The sequence below is a fragment of the Strigops habroptila genome, chromosome 19 (assembly GCF_004027225.2).
Source record: "Strigops habroptila isolate Jane chromosome 19, bStrHab1.2.pri, whole genome shotgun sequence".
In the NCBI taxonomy this organism is placed as follows: Eukaryota; Metazoa; Chordata; class Aves; order Psittaciformes; family Psittacidae; genus Strigops; species Strigops habroptila.
Window position 1 is genome coordinate 1,808,782 of NC_044295.2, and position 18,962 is coordinate 1,827,743.

At 63.5% G+C, this 18,962-nt stretch overlaps 4 protein-coding genes across 4 annotated transcripts; 1 reads left to right on the forward strand and 3 right to left on the reverse strand.

Annotated features, from left to right (window-relative positions):
- Nucleotides 1-4,044: 4,044 nt before the first annotated feature.
- Nucleotides 4,045-8,099, reverse strand: DHX58 (DExH-box helicase 58). Its single transcript, XM_030508309.1, has 13 exons — nucleotides 7,932-8,099; nucleotides 7,638-7,839; nucleotides 7,339-7,529; nucleotides 7,021-7,137; nucleotides 6,730-6,856; nucleotides 6,458-6,640; nucleotides 6,122-6,378; nucleotides 5,871-6,020; nucleotides 5,588-5,749; nucleotides 5,134-5,324; nucleotides 4,840-4,936; nucleotides 4,433-4,626; nucleotides 4,045-4,391 (listed from the first exon to the last, which is right to left on the reverse strand). The coding sequence occupies exons 1-12, from the start codon at nucleotides 8,097-8,099 to the stop codon at nucleotides 4,447-4,449; spliced, it is 2,025 nt and encodes a 674-aa protein (XP_030364169.1). The 3' UTR covers nucleotides 4,045-4,391; nucleotides 4,433-4,446.
- A 308-nt stretch (nucleotides 8,100-8,407) lies between these two features.
- On the reverse strand, nucleotides 8,408-14,507 carry KAT2A (lysine acetyltransferase 2A). Its single transcript, XM_030508302.1, has 18 exons — nucleotides 14,240-14,507; nucleotides 13,627-13,750; nucleotides 13,404-13,549; nucleotides 13,072-13,161; nucleotides 12,745-12,926; nucleotides 12,279-12,470; nucleotides 12,080-12,186; nucleotides 11,834-11,941; nucleotides 11,623-11,759; nucleotides 11,290-11,498; nucleotides 11,087-11,213; nucleotides 10,735-10,845; nucleotides 10,515-10,658; nucleotides 10,326-10,440; nucleotides 10,182-10,218; nucleotides 9,988-10,051; nucleotides 9,736-9,820; nucleotides 8,408-9,536 (listed from the first exon to the last, which is right to left on the reverse strand). The coding sequence occupies exons 1-18, from the start codon at nucleotides 14,471-14,473 to the stop codon at nucleotides 9,343-9,345; spliced, it is 2,406 nt and encodes an 801-aa protein (XP_030364162.1). The 5' UTR covers nucleotides 14,474-14,507; the 3' UTR covers nucleotides 8,408-9,342.
- A 979-nt stretch (nucleotides 14,508-15,486) lies between these two features.
- On the reverse strand, nucleotides 15,487-16,560 carry LOC115617601 (heat shock protein 30C-like). The gene has a single exon (XM_030508326.1). The coding sequence runs from the start codon at nucleotides 16,170-16,172 to the stop codon at nucleotides 15,564-15,566; it is 609 nt and encodes a 202-aa protein (XP_030364186.1). The 5' UTR covers nucleotides 16,173-16,560; the 3' UTR covers nucleotides 15,487-15,563.
- Nucleotides 16,561-17,079: 519 nt separating this feature from the next.
- LOC115617599 (heat shock protein 30-like) lies at nucleotides 17,080-17,960 on the forward strand. The gene has a single exon (XM_030508324.1). The coding sequence runs from the start codon at nucleotides 17,084-17,086 to the stop codon at nucleotides 17,825-17,827; it is 744 nt and encodes a 247-aa protein (XP_030364184.1). The 5' UTR covers nucleotides 17,080-17,083; the 3' UTR covers nucleotides 17,828-17,960.
- Nucleotides 17,961-18,962: the final 1,002 nt, after the last annotated feature.

Genomic DNA, 18,962 nt, shown 5'->3' on the forward strand with positions numbered 1-18,962 from the left:
TATGTTTTGTGGCCTTTAATCAAACACTGGGTAAAGGGTTTGATTACTCAGGTGAAGAACACATGGGCACATTGCTCCTCATCAGCCACAGGCTGCTGGGCTCCCATGGCCACACCGGCACCGGCACCATCCCACTGGCAGCAGAGAGGGAAACTGAGGCACAACTCGGGCAGTCACTGGGACAAAGCAGGAGCTGCCCTGCTCCTGGGGCTGGAGGTTTATGTGGAAGCTGGATCGCGGAGCATGGCAAGGAGCTGCCCGGCGTGCTGGCAGCTGCACATTAAGTGTGATGGGTTTCTGACAGATCCCATTATAAAGCCGGGTCTCAGCAGAATTGCAAGCTGAGATTTAGTGCCTGAAATGTTGTTTGGGAATTTTCCGATATTGCCTCTTGTGCTGCGGGCCCTGGGATGTGCCAGCACCCGCCGAGTGCTGCATCCCCTCCCTTCTCCATGTCCTGCCAATGCACAACCCAAATGCAGGCCCTCGTTCCCCTCTCATCCCCATTCTGTGCCACTGGCACGGCTGGCATCACCCAGCCACATGCCAGGGAGCGTTTTTAGCCTAAGCAGAATCAAACTGCAGTGATTATATTTCCTGCCTCCCCACTTGGGGCAGGAGGGAAATTGTTTGATGCTAATCCCCATGTTTAATCCACTGGCAACTCGACTTGCTCACAGTCAAGACAAGTCCCGGAGGAATCGTTAGATGTGCAGCCACTGGTTGTGGGGCAGACGGAGCTGAGCAAGATGGGGACGTCCCTGTGGGCTTTGCGGGGTCCCACATGCTCCTGGCAGTGGGAAGAGGAGCTTCTGGTTGTCAGGATCGAGTTCCTCCAGGATGAGCAGTTTTCAGCAGGCTGGAATTTCCCCTGGTACAGAAAGGGAGGCTCCAGCTGTCTCAGCAAAGGTCACCCTGGGGCTGACACGCTCCCGGGCTCCGGCAGAGATACCACACGACAGCAAGATTTTCAGATGTGCCTGGGAAGCAAAATTCAGTCCCTCATCCTGCTGCTGTAGAAGCTGCACCCATGTGGGACCAGAGCCATAGGGGCAGGATGGACCCCTGCCGGCTCAGGACCCCCAGCCCCGGGTACCTGCAGTCCAGCCAGGGCATCATTTGAGAGGGATGCGCAGGGATCCTGCTTCGGCTGCTCCGCACCCTCCTCACTGCAGACCTGGACTTGATTTTGAGTTTCAATCTGTCTGACTTTATCTTCAAGCCCTCAGTTCTTATTATCCCTACGTTAAAGAGCCCTTTAATACCCGGCAGTTTTCTCCCTGGGAAGGTACTTGCACGCTGTAATCAAGTCACATCTCAGGCTACTTTTCGATAAGCTAAACAGATTGAGTTCTAAGTCTCTGCTAAACACCCGGCCTCGGGAAAGGGCCAATCCGCGCCGCTGCCAAGCCGAGCGGAGCCGGAGGCTTTTTCAGCTGGTGCATTGAAAGGTGAATTGCTGCTTCCTGATGCACTGGTGATAAATGAAACAGGCTCTATAAAAATAAACCATTGCATTGCCCTCGCTCTGGTCTGTGAGCACGTGGCTGCCAGAGTCTAAGGTGCTGCCGGGGCTGTGCCCATCCCCACTCCATCACGTTCACCCCACTTTTGCCAGCCAAACCCGCTGCAGTAGCTGTTTGCCACGGGGCTGATGGTGCCTGGTTCCACTTACAGGCAGGGAATTATGATGGCCAGGAACATAAGTGCCTCGGGGAGCTGAGATAAGCAAAGATGCTCTGAGCCACAGGCTGAAATCCAGAGGCTGTTGGCAGGGGATGTCTCAGTGTGTAAGAACCAGGCCAGCAGCCCTCTCTAATGCCTGGCTGTGGACAGGGCAATTGGAGTGATGAAGTGGGGCTTCAGCCTGGTTTGAGCACAGAAGCCTCAGCAGCACTGCCAGGACATCTGCCACGCTCCATGGGGGCACAGCCACACCGTGCCATGGGGAAGGGAGCAGGGTGGCACAGGGCAGAGGCCCCCCAAGCCAGAGGTCTGACCTATGGCAGGGGGATGAGTGATGCGAAGCAAAGACACTGCCAAGTGCATGGGGGGATGCTGCTGGGAGCGGGCTGGGGCTGGGGATGTGCTTGGGCAGCCCCATGACCTGCAGACCTCGTCAGACATGGAATTCCAGCCTCCCTGAGTCCCTGTGGCTCTGAAGCCGGGTTATCAGCACACCCCATACCTGATAGATGCAGGAGAGACCAGAATGGCTGATCAGAGGGGAGCAGCCACCACTGCCTCTGCCTGGGCTGAGGGATGCAGGGACAGCACACTCAGAGGAGGTGGATTAACGGGGTCACAGGGATGCTTATCCCCACACCCTCACACAGGCTGGCCCCAGCCACAGGCAGCCTGAGGACTCGGCCACATGAGGCCAGCTCTGAAGGATGCTGGATCTGAAGGATGCTGGATCTGAAGGATGCCAGCTCTGAAGGATGCTGGCTCTGAAGGACACCAGCCAAGGTCACGGCAGCGATCACTGCAGCTCGGCTGCTCCCTGCTGCCAGGTCCAAGGTGACCGAGCTCCTGGGAAGCAGAAGCCAGATGGGGCTGGCATTGAAGCAGAGATGCAGAGGGAGGAACAAGCAGAGGCTGGATGCAGACCCGCTTGCAAAACCTGCAGAGCCCCGCGGAGTGCTGCTGTCCTGGCTCTGTATCCCCTGGGGTCCGGGGCACCCCCTCAAAATGGGTAAGTTTGGATCAACATTGCAGAAACTCTGGGTTTGAGCAACCAGATCCGGGGTTTTTCACCAAATCCACCCAGGCTGGTGAAGAGCTGGTACCACCCAGATCTGCAGGCACCCATCAGGTTAACTCACAGCCTGGATTCTCCGTACACAAATCAGGGCAATTTGAGTTTAGCAAAACGATCTGGGGTCCCTGCAGGAGGGATTCTGCCTGGGGAGAGGCAGGAGAGGCCGTCCCAGCCCACAGAGAGCTACAAATAACTCAAACGGCCTCATTACCCACTTTCTGATGAACGGGAGTTTGGTTTCATGTTTCCCCCGGGGCTGCCACCACCTGAAACTGGGCTAAGCCTCATTGCGGGCAGGAGCCGCACATCTGCTCCGGGCTCGTCCTTCCTGGAGGAAAGTGTGCGGTGCTGCGGGGGTCCTGCCCGGAGACGGGACCGGTTCGGGACACGGATCCCGCCCGGGCATCCCGGTGCCGCTGCGCCCCATGGGGACCGGTGCAAAAGGTCCTTGCTCCCGGTGAACTGGGCTGGGAGCACCGATACACCGCGGCCGCCGGAGCAGGAGGTCCCCGGGCCGGCACCGACACCGGACCCCGCGGGGAAGGGGAGCGCACGAAGCGGCGGCACCGGCTGAGCCTCCCCCCGACAGCACCCACGGGCATCGCCCGCACCCCGCGGCCGGGCCGGGGCTTCCCTCTAGCGACCGCCGGCAGGAGAGCACCGGGGGGGACGCGGGAGCAGGGCCCCCCCCCGATCCCGGTCGGGGTGAGCTCAGGCTCCTGCCCCCCTTCAGCCCCAGCAGCTCTTTCATTTGGGAAGTTTTTCCCTGTGAGGGTACTGAGGCGCTGGCACAGGGTGCCAAGAGAAGCTGTGGCTGCCCCATCCCTGGCAGTGTTCAAGGCCAGGTTGGACACAGGGGCTTGGAGCAACCTGCTCTAGTGGAAGGTGTCCCTGCCCGTGGCAGGGGGTTGAAGCTGGAGGAACTTTAAGGTCCCTTCAACCCAAACCAGTCTGGGATTCTGTGATTTCTGCCTGAAGGTCAAGTCCACCCGCGGCTCCGGCTACGATCCCGCAGGGCTGAGCTGCCCTGGAGGGACCAAGTCTTGTTCTGGGCCCCTGGAAGGTTCAGTCTTCAGGAGGGTGCAGTGGGTCTGCAGGGAGGGGAAGGACTGGGGCAGCCCCACACAGGCCGCTCCAGGCATTTGCAGGTGCCTTCCTGAGATCCCCTGAGCCAGCAGCATGGGGGGATGTGTTTCTCCATCCAACGATGGGGTGGTCCCATATGGACCTGCCTGCACGCAGCGAGCTCTCATGATGAGCGAAGCTGCCAACGCTTCCCTTGTTCCCAGCACACCCGTTTTTAATGAGAACCAGCACATTCACAAGGCAGGCTGGAGGCTGCCAGAGAAATGCTGGGCCACGTCCCTGGCAGGGTTGTGGAGACAGCCCCATAGCCTGGCAGTGCTGGGGGGCAGGAGGGGAAGGCAGCAGCATGGGGAGCAGCCAGGGAAGGGTTTGGGAGCTTTCCCATCCCAGTGTCCCGTCCTTTCTGTGTGGGTGCAGCAAAGTCTCCTCCTGCAGTCACAGGCTCCAGCAAAGGGATGTGCTGCAGTGACTCGGTCCAGCGAGGAAAAGAGGAGCTAGCCATGGCTTGGGATGGAGACTCCAATGCTGAAGGTGATGGGAAAGGTCCCACTGTCCCAGGAAGGGGCCTGCGAATAGTCCTCTGCTGAGCAGAGCCTGTGCTAGAAGGACTGGCCATAGGTGTTGGAGCAGTACTCCAGGTAGTCAAACTCCTTGATGGGGAATGTCACAGCGCTCCATTTCTTGTACCTCCTCTTCTCAGCTGGTGTCTCCACCACGAAGTTCTTGATGCAGAGGATGGGCAGCTTCACCTGCCGGTAGAGCATCTCCATTCCCCAGTCCTGTGTGGGCAGGAAGGGGACCATCACACAGCCGGCAGCGCCTTGCTCCTGGGGTACATCCCCTCCGGGGACAGTGGCCCGTGTCCACATCCCACATGTGCAGCACACATCACAGGCATGTGCAGAAGGGACACGTGGCTCCATCCCTCAGGAGCTGGGGTACAAGCACGGCCCCCGCTGCCCCTCCAGCTTCCATGGGATTGCAGCACTCACCTGGCTGCACCCACTACATGCGATGCGGCAGCCGGGCTCCCAGTCCTTGAAAGCCCTCTGGAACTGGATTTTCCCTGAGGAAACTCTGTAAAACAACCTGCAAGGAAAGGGCCGAAAGACACCCTCAAGACAACGATCCAGGGGACAGAAACAGGCAGCCACATGTGCTCCTGTAGTCACACGATCTCCGAAACCCTCCTGGACTGGTGTCCCCCAAAAGGAGCTGGCAGCAGGGTCCTGCCCATCCTGGATGGGGGGAGCAGCAGCTCATCCCTACCAGCACCCAGCTCCTACCCGAAGTTGGGGTTGATGTTGACGTGGTGTATGCCCTCCACGGTGCGGATGTCGCTGCCGCGGCACACCGCTGCGCTGCAGTTGACGCAGTAAAGGTGAACAGCATCCGGGTTGTGCTGCTGCTGCCTCTCGTTGATCCTGGCCTCCTTCATCAGCCAGCTGGCAACGGCAGCCTCCTGCAGCTCTCTGATCTGCAGAGGACAGGGGAGGGCAGGGTCAGTGTGGGGCTATGGGCACAGGCAGCGAGACACACGGCTGTGGAGAGATGCAGGGTCCTGGAGAGCACGAGGAGCAGGGCAGGACAGGCACGCACTGCTCCATGCACCTCACCCTACCGCCTCCCAAGGGAAGAGCAGGACACCAAAACCAGGGCACAGGGGGCTGTGCGCAAGCAGCAGACACAGGCAGGAGCTGCCTGTCCCTCCTGCTGCTCAGGGCAGCGCCCAGCACGCACCTTGAGGCGGTATTCCTGCTCTGGCATGGCTTGCACCGCTCTGATTGCCATCCCCATCAGCTCCACGAGCTCCTCGTTGAGCAGCTCGCGGGAGATCTCTCTGCTGTTGGCTTTGGCAAGGACAAAGTAGACGCTGTTCTCAGCACGGGCACGGCCCCGAGCCTGCAGCAGAAGGGCCAAATGCTGCAGTCGGCAGTGGAGGGACACGGCTGGACTTCCCCTTACCCCCGAGTGTCCCCCCACGGGGTCAGGTAGAGCATCCGGAGGCAGCCCGCGCAGGTACCTGCATCATGGCGATCTCGTTGGTCATCAGCCCGTAGCGGACCACGATGTTGCACTCGGGGATATCCAGGCCCTCCTCGGCCACGCTGGTGGAGAAGAGCAGGTTGAGGGTTCCATTGCGGAACAGCTTGATCACGTCCTGCTGCTCGTTCTGGGGGGAGAGGGGGGTGATGCTTCAGCAGCTGCGCAGGGCTCCGAGCCCCAGCAGCACCCACAGAGGGGTCGGTCCCATCCTTCCCACCCTCTGCTCACCTGCGTCATGGGCCTGGTCTGGTTGCTGTAGCCGGCGCCAGTGAGGACGGCAGCACGGATGTGCGGCCCGCGGAGCGCGGCCGTGTCCTGCAGCCAGCTGAGCAGGCTGTGCGCGCTCTGACGGGTCGTGGTGAACACGATGCCGCGAGAGGCACCCAGGGGCTGGAAGTGCTCCCGCAGGATCTCCTCCAGCTTGTCCAGCCTGGGGTTCTCATAGCGCCGGTCCCCAGCAAGCGCCTGCAGGGTCGCCCTGTTCTCTGCACAGGCGAGCATGGTGTCAGGGCGGCACATCAACCCCAAATGCAGCAGCAACCCCCCTCCAGACCCCTCCATCACCCTCAAACGTGGTGCTGAGGAACTGCTCGGTGGGGTCCTTCATGTCCCTCTGGCTAGCGTAGAACTGCTGGAGGCACTGGAAGGCGTCGACCATCCGCACCGTGTCGTTGATCAGCAAAGCATCGTTGTACTTGCGCAGATGCAGTGCGCACACCCGTGTCCGGCGGCAAAGCGTCTCTGCCGCTGGCGAGGGCCGGGCACCGCGGTCACAGCCCAGCCCCGTGCCACCGGCCCTGCCCCGGCTCTGCACCGCCTCACCCGCACCGCCTCACCTCTGTTCTCCAGCTCCACGATGCGCTGCTCGTAAACCTGCGTGCCAAAGTCCCGCGGCAGGTTGGGAATGTCCATGTACTGCTGGATCTGCTCCATCACCTTCTTCAGCCGCTCGCCAAAGGGGTCCTGAGAGCAGAGAGGGGCTCAGGACCTGAGGAACTGGGGATGTTGCTCCTCTGGACAGCCTCAGAGCACAGCCTGGGGTTAGGAGCTGTTTGCATGGCACCCCTACACCAAAGCTCTGGGTCCACAGAGGGAGGGACACAACCCCAGCGCTCAGCACCCCTCACCTGAGCTCTCTCCTGGCACAGGTCGTACTGCTTCCTGGGCTGTGGGACAAGGCTCTGCACATGCTGTGCCTCCTCCTGCACCGATGTGATTGTCTCAGTGTCCAGGTTGGCGCAGATCTGAGAGGGTGAGACCCCACTTCCAGCCCTGAGCACCACAGCCTGGGGTGACGCAGCACCCCGGCGAGTTTGGGGATGCCTTCCCCGGGCTGCCCAGTGCCTGCACACCGAGTTATCAACACCCACCCCAAGGAACGCCCGGTACCACCCCAGGGGAAGCTGTGCCAGGGCTGCTGCGCCCCATCTCGGCACAGGGCCTACCTGTAGGATGTGATTCACAGCCCCCTCAAAGGAGGTTGCCCCCCCAGTGCCAGGCGATGCCGTCAGACCCAGGACCTGCGGCAGGTCCTGCTGCCCGCTGAGCTTGCGCTGGAGGTAATTCAACATGATTTTGTTGTAGACAGCTTCCTTGTGCGTATGGTGGCACTCGTCAATGACCAGCAGCGAGAAATCTGCACCGGGCAAGGGCAGGGATTGGGGTGAGAGGAGCAGGAGCCATCGGGCAGTGGTGGAGGCTCAGCCGGGGCAGTCGCAGCTGGGCTGCAAGGTCCAGCACCCACCCGTCAGCTCCAGGCGCGTGTCCTCCTCGGTGCTGACCAGCGCGTTCTGCAGGATCTGGGCCGTGCAGATGACCACGTCGCTCTGCCTCACCACGCTGGTGAAGAAGACCTTGTGGCTGTTGTCCCCACTGATGGCCGTCACCCTGAAGGCATCCTGCAGCACATGGAACTCCTTCTTGGCGTGCTGCTCCACCAAGTGTACCTGCGCCCGCAACATCCTGCTCAGACCCGGCCCGGACGGCCGCCCGCGGGCACCGCGGTGTCAAGGAGCAGAGAACCGGGTCCGGGGGGCACCTTGTTGACCAGCACGGCCACCCTCCCGCCCCGTCGGCTCTCCAGGTGCCGCCGGCACACGTGGACGGCAGCGCGGGTCTTGCCGGCGCCCGTGGGCAGCCACACGATGCAGTTGCGGCCGCTCAAGGCCGGCGCCACCGCGTCCCGCTGGTACCCGCGCAGCTCCATGGGGCCGCCGCTGACACCGGGGCCGCCGCCGGGAAACGAAACTCGGGGCGGAGCCGCAGTGGGGGGGGAGCCGAGCGAGGGGGGGCCCCGCCGGCCGCGCTACCGGCACCGGGGCCGGGCTGAGCTGTTCCGGCAGCGCCGGAACCCCCCCGGGAGCCCCGGCCATGGACAGAAACCGAAACCGGGCAGAGATCCCGCAGCCGCCCCCTGGTCCCTGGTCCCCCCCAGGCGCTCTCTCCGCCCTGGGCTGCTCCCGTCGGGGTCCCCATCTCCGACCCCCCCCCCCCCGGTCAGACGCGGCGCTGGGCCTGCACAAGGACGTTTATTTAAAAAAACAAAATCAAAACAAACCAACAATCAAGTGGACCCGGGGGGGGGGGACAGGGAACGGGCGGCGGGGGCTGGTCCCACTCCGGAGAGGTGCAGAGCAGCACCAGCACCCACCCAGTAATGACAGCGCAGGGACAAGGCAGCAGGGGAGCAAGCTGAGGGGAGGGGAGAAGTCACTGCTGGGGTCAGGGTTTCCCCAGCCCAGCACCCAAAGAGGGGGCAGCAGGAGGGGATGGGAGCAGGACCTGACCCCTATGCGGCAGGGGGGACGGACAGCAGACCCAGGCTGCCAGAACCCACCACCCCAGGGGGCAGCAGGAGCAGGCAGGGAGGGCTGTACAGGCAGGGATGGGGCGTTGCAGGCAGGGAGGGGGCTGTAGACACTGCAGCTGAGCCCCTGCCTGGAGCAGAGGCAGGGAAAGAGCTGAGAGAGGCAGCAGGAGCTGGGGGGGGGGGCAGGGACAGAGCACCCCCTCACAGCAGGACCCTGGACTACGAGCAGCATCTCTGCCTGCAGGCCAAGGCGGGCAGGGCTGAGCCCCACCGTACATTCAACAACGGGCAGGAGCTGCTTGTGCGTGGACAAGAACAGAAACCCAAAGCACTTGTGTGCCCCTGCCCTGTGGAGGAGAGCCAGGGCAGCCGAAGGCACGACCCTGGGGAGGACGGAAGCACCAGTGCCAGGAGGCAGGAGCTCAGCACTGCCCCTGCCAGAGCCTAAGGAGGTGGCTCCAGCCCCACTGAGAGGCAGCAGCAGCTCGGGGATACAAGCCCCTGACGCCCCAAGGGAAGACCGCTCACAGCACCAAAACCTCCAGCAGCCCCTGCCTGCAGCACGGGGCTGGGTCCCCACAGGCAGACCTGTCCCTCCCCCAGGAGGGCCGGTGCCCAGGGGGGGTCGGGGCCAGCTCCCCTACTTGTCGATGAGCCCCCCTTCCTTGAGCTTGAAGTAGAAGAACTTCTCGAGGGTGTTGGCGCACTTGCAGTAGTCGCTGTCGGGCGGGTTGTACTCGCGGCAGTTGGTGATGATGCGCTGCAGGTCGGCGATGAACAGCTTCTTGGTGACGTAGTAGCGGTTCTTCAGGCGCTCGGTCATGGTCTTCAGGTCTGGGGGTAGGGAAGGGTCAGGTCCCCCCAGCCACGGAGCTGGACACCAACCCAGAGTCCTGACTCACCCCCCTCTCTTCTGCTCTGTCCTGGGGCTCCCATTGCCCCAGCCCTGACTCTCCAGCACAGACCACACACTGCAAGAGCTTCAGCCCTCTCTCCACCATCCTGCCCCGCGGCTCTGGGCACAACCACCTACCGATGGGGAAGCGGATGATTTCGTAGTAGTCCGGCGCCTCAGACTTCTTCACCGGCTCCATGAAGGGCCAGGCGCTGGGGTGGGTCTGGGGACAGGGCAGAAGGAAGGGGACAGCAGTGAGCGCAGGCAGCCCCTGCCTGCTCCAGCACACGGGGGTCCTGCTTCTCCCATGCCTGGTCACCCCATCTGCCCCCTGAGGGCAGAGCCCAGGACAGCCTGGCCCCGGAGCAGAGGGTCCCCTCCTGCCCGCACCTTGATCTGGGCCAAGAGGTTCTTGAGGGTGTTGTAGAGCTGGTCCGGATCCTTCAGCTCTTTTCTGCAGGACAAAACCAGTGCCCATCAGCACCAGGGTGGACAGGCTCGCTCCATCCCAGCACTCCCAGCTCCCTATCCCAGCATGGGCACAAAGAGCAGCCCGAGCCAAGCCCTTGCAGCCCAGCACTCACCCCTTCTCCTTCCCCAGCGGTTTCCATCCTGTTTCTCCTGGAAGACAAGTGTCAACATCACCACATCTGCCCCATACCCATGGGCAGGGCAGGACAAAGCCCTCCTGCCCCAGCCCTTCCCCACCAGACACAGGCAGGACTCACGGATGCCGGGGACGCTCTCGATAGGGATCTGCCGCACGCCCTCCTTGAAGCAGGTCAGACCAGGGTAGACCTTGCGGATCTGCGCTTGCTTCCTCTCGATCAGCTTCTTGATGATCTGCAGTGGGAAATGGGGAGGTTCAAAGGATGGATCCCAAGGGCCAGCACCTCTCCCCTGCCCGCAGGACGTACCTCCTTCTGCTTCTTGATGATGTGGGAGAGCTCCGTGTAGGGGATGCGGGGGTTCAGCTCACACTCCATCAGGGTCGCTCCCTCGTAGTCCTTGATATAGCCCAGGTAGCGGCTCTTGGGGACCTTGATGTCCTTGGAAAAGCCCTAGGAAAGAACAGGCAGCTAGGGAAGGGCTGGGGGGCAGGAAGGCCAGGGGGAGCCACCCTAGGGGGGAGCTCACCTGCTTCTTGAAGTAGCCAATGGCATACTCGTCTGCGTAGGTGAGGAAGTAGAGGATGTTGTGCTTGATGTGGTACTCCTTCAGGTGGTTCATCAGGTGGGTCCCGTAGCCCTGGGGGTGAGGGAGGGACCCCCCATCAGATAGGACACACAGAGCCCCCTCCCAGCCATGGAGACAGGTCACTGGAAGATGTCCCAGAGCAACTCCTGCTGCTTGGGGCTGGCCAGTGCTGAGGGGGTTTGGGACACCCCTGGGCTCTAACAGCTACAGTGAGACCACCCTGGGACCCACCCCCCCACAGGGCTGCTGGGGACCCCCATGCTGTGCCCACCACCTGCCTCCCCGCTCTCACCTTCACTTGCTCGTTGGACGTGACGGCACAGAAGACGATCTCAGTGAAGCCCTGGGTGGGGAACATGCGGAAGCAGATCCCACCGATCACTCGTCCGTCCTTGATCAGCGCCAAGGTCTTGTGCTTCCTGCGGGCAGCACGGCCACGGGTGAGAGGGGACCCCCAACACCAGCCCCTCCCTGCATCCCCCCCCAGCCACGCACGGGTCAAAGACGAGGCGAGTGATGTACTCCTTGGGCATGCGGGGCAGCTGGTGCGAGAAGACGTTCTGCAATCCCACCAGCCACATCAGGATCTTCTTGTTGGACTTCTGCGAGAGCGAGTTGCCAATGACGTGGAACTCGATGATGCCGCGGCGCTCCTCCAGCCGCGCCGTCTCGTCCCGCGCCGCGTTCGCCGACAGCAGGCTGGTCTGGGGGGGGGGCATGGGGCTCACTGGCTCCACCACGCTCTCCATGGGGGGAGCGTGACCCCAGAGAGCAGCTCCGCAGACCCGGGAGAGCACTGGTGCTGCCTCAGCATCCCCCAGCCCGTACCTCAGGGCCCAGCATGGCAGCAGGGTCCGTGATGGTCAGCATGACCTCGTTCACCAGCTCCATGGGGATGTCTCCCATGACACGGATGCGCTTGGCATCTTCCAGCGTCAGGCTCTCGGGCAGCTTCCGCTTCTCCCCTGCGGAGCAGAGCAGGGCGGCATGTCCAGCGCGAGGAGGGACCAAAGGAGGTCCCAGCTCGCGCTGGTCATACCTGGCAGGGGCTCCGGGGTGCTGGCGTCCATGCTCGTGGCAGAGCTGCTGTTGCTGAGCTTCTTGCTGAAGAGTGGAGCGGTGGGCACGGCGACGGTGCTGACCGCGGCTGGAAGAGACCAGCGATGCCCATGAGTGCCAGGAAGCGCCTCATCACACCGCGGCACCCCAGCCACCGCCACAGGCTCACCCCCACCTCGTCCCTGTGTCCTACAGCCCCCGAGCTGGGACGGCTGCTCCCCGATACCTGGGCGAGACACCATCTGAGCCCCCTCCGCAGCCGGCACGGTGAAATCAGCCTCCCAGATGGGAGAGTTCTCGCCGTAGATCTCCTCCTCCAGCATGGACAGGAACCTGGCAGGGAGCAGCACATCCATCCGCGCTCAGTGTGCGAGGAGGAGACCCTCCCCTGCGGCACTGCAGCCATCCCCGCATCGGGCACCTACTTGGGGAAGTGGGTGAGGATCAGCGTCCGCTTCTCCGGCACCAGCTTGTCCTTCTCCACCCGGAACTTCTCCAGCAGCTGCCGACGGGTGACGGTGAAGATGGATTTCAGGAGGCTGCGCCCGAAGACGTGAGTGGTCTCGTAGCGGGGAAGGCTGTCGCAGCTCTGCGGCACGTGGCAGTAGCACAGCCACCTAGGAGACAGGAACGTGCTCCAGGGACGGGGCTGGGACCAGCGGCCCCAGAGCCCCACATCCCTCCTGGGACAACACTGCTGGAAGCAGGGATGAGAAAGGCAGGTGCCTGAAGGGTCACAGCTGACGTGATCTGAAAGCAGTGTCCCACTGGATGCCTGCTTTCCAAATGGACCAACAGGAGAGTGGGGAGAGGCGACAAGCCCTGGAGTCAGGGCTCAGCCCCGTGCAGGGGAGGAAGGAGGAGGAGGCTCAGCCCCTCTCCCACCTTCACCTTGTGTAGTTGACCTTGTAGGTGGCCACATCGTCGTTCTGCGAGCGCTGCCGGAACTGGGATGGAGTCTCCAGCTTCCAGTAGTTGAGGCAGAGCAGGAACATCTTGGAGAGCTCGTACATGGTCTGACGCTCCTTGGGCGGCAAGTGGCTGAACTTGTACTGGACGAAGTTCAGGACTCCCTGGGAGAGGAAGGGGCAGTGGAAGGGCAGCGGGTGCTGCCCTCAACCCTTCGTGCTGCCACCCGAAGAGGGAATGGGCCGTGCAAGAGCAGCAAACCACAGGACCAGTCATCAGTGCAAGGCATGAGCCTGACAGCAGCCTCACCTGCTCAATGTTTGGTTTCTCAAAGGGTGGGCTCCCCAGGGACCCCTCGACCACAGGCTGGCTCATCTGCAGGATGCACTTCCGCAGGAGCTGCAGGGACACCATGAGACACGGTTACTGAAGTCCCAGCAATGGATCCACCTCGGATGATGCCAATTTCTTCCCCAGAAACCTCCCTCCCAGGGGAATTGAAGGCCAGGGAGCAGTCGTTCCCAGCACAGGGTCGGTGTTTCAGGTCCTGGTGGGACACCCACAGCCAGACCCCAGCTCCCTGCAATGTCGAGGGACCCCTGCCCAAGCACACCATGAGCAGTGCCCAGCCCCAGACGCACCTTGAACAGGTAGAAATACACCTGCTTGGTGTCCGTGTCCTCCTCCTTGTGCACTGACATGAAGAGGTTTTCCACATCCACCACCATGCCCAGGAGCCGGTTGATCTCCTCCTCTGAGACATTCTCCAGGTGGGACACATGGTCTGCTGTGGTGAGACCAGGGGGGGTCAGCGCTGCTCCCCCTGCCCAGGGAGGGCCCAGGCACCCCGGGGGGGGGTGTTACCCAGCGCGTGGCTGCAGCTCCGGCATGGCTCGCTGAGGTTGGTCACCGGCTGCTGCAGGTCCATGCGGGGAGCGGTGGGAGGGTTGGGGTTCTTCCAGCCATTGCACTTGCAGGCGTCGTTGGCCTGGGATGAGGGACAGGAGGAGCTGTGACACAGCGGCCGGACAACTCCCCCTGCAAAGCTTCCTTCACCCATCCCTACTTACCCACCCCAGCACCCCCCCTGCAGGACCCAGCACCCAAACATCCTCTCCCAATTGCCCTGTGTGCAACCCAGGATCCTGCAGCGCCTGCCCATGGATGTCCTGGCATCTCCCTTACACAACTCAGCACTCTCCTCCTGCAGCCCCTGCCCATGCATGGCCCAGCACCCTCCCTCCTGCACCCCATGCACAGCTCAGCACCCTCCCTCCTGCATCCCATGCATATCCTTGCACCCTCCCTCCTGCATCCCATGCACATCCCTGCACCCTCCCTCCTGCATCCCCCACCCATGCATGCCCCTGCACCCCGTCCTGCATCCCTCTGCACATCCCTGCACCCTCGCCCCTGAACCCCCCACGCATACCCGCCCGTGCACCGCGCTCCCGCGCACCGGTGCCGCTCTCCGCACCTTGCAGGCCGAGAACACCCCCAGCTTCTCCAGCTTCTTGCCGCGGGGGAACCCGCGCACCTGCGCCTTGCGCTGGCTCGCCCGCTGCTGCTGGCTGAGCCCGGGCCGCGCCGGGTCGCTGGACCCCGCCGCTCCTCCGGCCGCCGCCCCGCTCCCAGCCCCGCCGCTCCCCGCCGCCGCTGCCCCCGGGCCCGGCGGGGGCCGCCCGGGCTGCGCGGCCTCCGGCTCCGCCATGCCGGGCCCGGCGTGCGCTCCGCGCTCACTGCGCCTGCGCGCCGGGCACGCCGGGATCGGTAGTCCGCCGCGGCGGGGGAGGCATGGATCCGGTGCTCCCGGGGCCGGTTCACGCCGCCCGCAGCCCCGGGCCGGGGCTGAACTCCGCGGGCGCTCTGCGGGCGGCGTGAACCGGGCACGGAGGATCGAGGTCCAGGCCCGGCGGGGACCAACTACCCCGAGAGCCCCTCCCGGGGCTGGGCCAGCGGGGCGGGGCCATCGCTACCCGGAGGAGCACCCCCCCCCGGCTCCGGTAGCCGGTACCGTGCCCGGTCAAGCTGTGCTCGGCACTGCACGGCGCGCTCCTCAGCCTCCTCCAAATATGGAGCGCGGCCCCGCCCCCTCATCCATATTTGGGATGATGCCCCGCCCCTTAGCTCCCGCGTCCCGTGTAAACACGGGGGTGTGGCCGCAGCTCCTCGCCCCGCCTCCTTCGCCCAATATGGAACGTGGTCCCGCCCCAGCCCCGGGAGGTCCCGCCTCCCGCGGTACATATTTGGAGTGGGACCGCCCCCGCCTGTCTATTTATGGGAGGCCACGCCCATGTCGCTGCTAAGGGGCGTGGCTTGGCTGCTGGCTGGGGCTCGAAGGCGCCGGCGGCGCCTGGAAGGTGCCAGCAACAGCGGGAGCACGGTAAAGGGCACGGCGGGCGCTGTCACGACGCGGCGGGAGCTGTCACGACACGGCACGGCTCGTGGCCGAACGGGAACGCCACGGAGTGTCCCGGCACCACCGCGAAGATGCGGGTCGGTGGTGCCCGGGGGGTGCCCAGCGCTGGAGCCCCTCAATCAGCCTCCTCTGCCAAGGCAGGGCTGGGGAGAGGTGCCATGGCCGTGCCCTGCGCCAGCACCGTCTGCTCCCTAAGCTGCCGTCGCGCTGCAGGGCACAGCCAGGAGCGTTGGAAGAAACACAGAAACCGCGCACATAAAAGTCACGAATATTTATTAAATATCAAAAAAGCCACACGTTTTGGGCAGAGCCCCCCGGCCGCTGTCCTGCGGCCAGCAGCTGCCCCGGCAGCCGGGCTCAGCCCGGCCCCGTCCTTTCCCCGTCACGCCTTGGCCCGCTCGGCCCCGTCGTCGGTGCTGGCTGTTGACTGCGCCACCGCCGGCCCCATCTGGATGGGCACGTTCCTCTCCGGGGCGGCCGGCAGCGCCAGCCGGGGGGCCTCGATGCGGAGCTGCCCCTCCTTGGTCAGGGAGCACGTCAGCGCCTCGGCGTCCACCTCCTCGGGCACGTCCCACTCCCGCTTCAGCACCTCGTACTTGTAGGAGAAGGAGCCCTTCTCGTCTGTGCTCTGCGTCTCCTTCTGCCCCACCAGCACCACCTTCCTGCCCACCACCTTCACCGACAGCTGCTCGGGTGTAAAGTCCTTCACGTCCTGGCAGACGGAGAAGCCCTCCCCGGAGCCCTGGGTCAGGGCTGCGCTGGTGCTGGGGGCTCGCTCCGCGGCGATGCCGATCCGGCTGGTGCTGCTCCCGGTGCTCAGGTACTGCTCGAAGCTGCTCATGAACTCCCGAGCCCTCTCCATCTCCAGCCGCAGCTCTCGCTCCAGCTCCGCGAAGAGGGTGCCTGGATGCGGCCAGAGGGTGCGGATGGGTCCCAGCCACGGGAACAGCGAGCTGGAGGTGGGCGGCATGAAGTGCAGGCGGCAAAGCATCTCTTCTCCCGGTGTGCGCTCCCGGTGTGTGCTCCCGGTGTGTGCTGCGGCTCTGCTCTGTGCAGGGGCTGTCGCGATGCTGGGCTGCAGCCGGGAGCAGTGGGTTTTATCCTCCCCTGCCCGGGGGTGTTCCCCTTCCAGAACGCTCTCTCCCCACGCACCCTCCTGGAGCCATCGCCTATTTTTGAGAGGCTGATTATCCACCAGCCAAAATAGCAGCGCCCGCTCCTGGGGACGAGTCACACGCCGCAAATAGGGAGCTGCGGTCACTGCCGGGAGCTCGGGTTTCTGCAGAGCCACCGTGATACAGCAGCACCCGCGGGACCGGGGGGCGAGCAAAGCCCTGCCACAAGCCCCTGCGCTGGGGGCTTAGTGCCACTTCGGCCCGCACAGGGACAGTCCCACCCCCAACCAACGTGTTCCTACATCACCCGCTGCCTCTCGCACATTCCAGACTCCTGGGGCCGCCCGTGGTCATGTCCTGGCCCTTCGGCACCCGCCCAGGGAGGGGCCCAGGACCCATTTCTGGTCTCGCCTGGGGTCCCCCGAAGCATCTGAGGGTCCTGCAAAGAGGTGGGAGGGGGGACAGGGGCTCCCCTGCCTGCAGAGGGGGGGGATCAGGGCACAGATGAGGGGAGAGAAGGCAGGGAGGAGAGGAGCCCAGCCTCGCGCCCTGCCTGGGAACTTGGAAAGGCCACAGATTTTTGGCAGGGGTGGCTCAGGCGTCCCGTTTGGAGGCTGAGGTGATGCTGCTAATTATAAGCCAGGAGAGCAGAGCTGCAAGACTAAGGGCGAAGGTATGCTGGGCGCGACGTCAGCGCTGCCTCTCCTCGTGGATGAGTAAGAAGAATGAGCTGGAACGGGCTGGAAAGAGCTGAGCTCTTCTCCCGAGGATGATGTGATTTTTCGGGATGAGGCCACTCCCCCTGGGAAGGGCAATAAAAGCTGCGGGCGGCAGAGCCGGGGCAGAGCGCTCGCAGTCCACTGAAGAGGGGACAACAGCGACAGCAGCAACAGCGACAGCAGCAGCAGCAGCAACAGCAGCGACACCAGCAGCAATAGCAGCAGCAATGCTTTGCCGAATGCACCTCGCACCATTTGCCTCCAGCTCCCTGGCCACCCAGCTGGGCACCGTGAGGACCCTCTGGCCGCACGCAGAGACCATCTTCACCGAGCTGCAGCAGGAGATGGAGAAAGCCCGGGAGTTCATGAGCAGCTTCGAGCAGCTCCTGAGCAGCCAAGGAGCCAACGCCATGGAGCGAGCCCCCAGCACCAGCACAACCCTGGCCCCGAGCTCCGGAGAGGGCTTCTCCATCTGCCAGGACGTCAAGAACTTCACCCCCGAGCAGCTGTCGGTGAAGATGGTGGGCAGGAAGGTGGTGCTGGTGGGGCAGAAGGAGACGCAGAACGTCGATGAGAAGGGCTCCTTCTCCTACAAGTACGAGGTGCTGAAGCGGGAGTGGGACGTGCCCGAGGAGGTGGATGCCGAGGCGCTGACGTGCTCCCTGACCAAGGAGGGGCAGCTCCGCATCGAGGCCCCCCGGCTGGCGCTGCCGGCCGCCCCGGAGAGGAATGTGCCCATCCAGGTCAGCGCCGCAGCCCCACAGCCCGGAGCAGCTGCCCAGGACGGAGCCGCCACCAAAGCCCAGGCATAACGGGAGGGAGCCGATGGCCCGCGGCAGGACCAGAGCGAGTCTTGGGCTTTAGCCCGGACAAGCTCCATCAGTGATGTCATTTTTCATTACGCTGGAATGCTTTTGTATCCAATAAAAATACTTTTGCATGGAACATGCTTGTGTCCTCTTGGTGTTGGGCGATGGGGAGGCTGGGCCTTGGTCTCAGCTCTTGGTGCCAGCGGAGCTGGGCATACAGAGAGGAAAGAACCTCTCTTGCTGCTTCAGAGCAGCACAAAACGGGACCAGCACTGGACCTAAGGGAGGGAAGGGACCTGTGAGCACCGGGCTGCTCATGGTGAAGTTGGCACGAATCTCCCAAGCAGAGAGAAGAGGGACCCCACTCACCTGAGCCAGAGCTCTCCCAGGAGCAGACAGGCTCCTTCACTCCCTTTTCGTGCTACTGCCAGCATCAGCCCTACAGCCCCTTGCTCCCTAAATGATGCCACTGAATGGGGACAGCCACATTAGGCAGCCTGGCTGGGTATTGGGGTCCCCCTTATAGCGACAGTTTCCCACCCCCCCAGCTTGGAAAGGGGCTGCTGGAGCTGCTGCCACGATCCCAGCATCAGGGAGGGCAAATCCCATCTCCAGGCACCGCACAAACAGCCCTGCTCAGGCCCGGGCAGGCAGCAGGTATGCACACACGCAGGCACGCCTGTTTGTGCTAAAGCTGCTCTGAGCTCACACAGCCCTTCCCCAGGGCAGCGCAGCACCGGGCGGGGAGGTTCTGTGATCCTCTGCTGGGGACAGCAGCAGGTCCCCAGCCCCGACCCAGGTCCCTCACTGCGAACAGCACACACTCAGGCAGCAGCAAGGCCCCGTCACAGAGGTGGAGACTCAGAAACGAAGCCCCATCAACCAGGAACCGAGTGAAAGGAGCCAGCAGATGGCAACAGCACTGCAGGAGGTGTCCACGGGCCTGTTCCAGTTGGGATTGGGGAAACTCTTGTCCAAAAGGCCCAGCCACCTCTTGCTCCCTTGGGAAACCAGCAGCACCAGTCCAAACCCTGAGACCTCAGATGTGTCCCACTGGGGTCCCGAGTTCCTCTGACAGAGGAAGCAGCCTGTGCTCCAGCTTCCAGGTATCAGGAATTCAGCCACTGAGTTGCTCCAG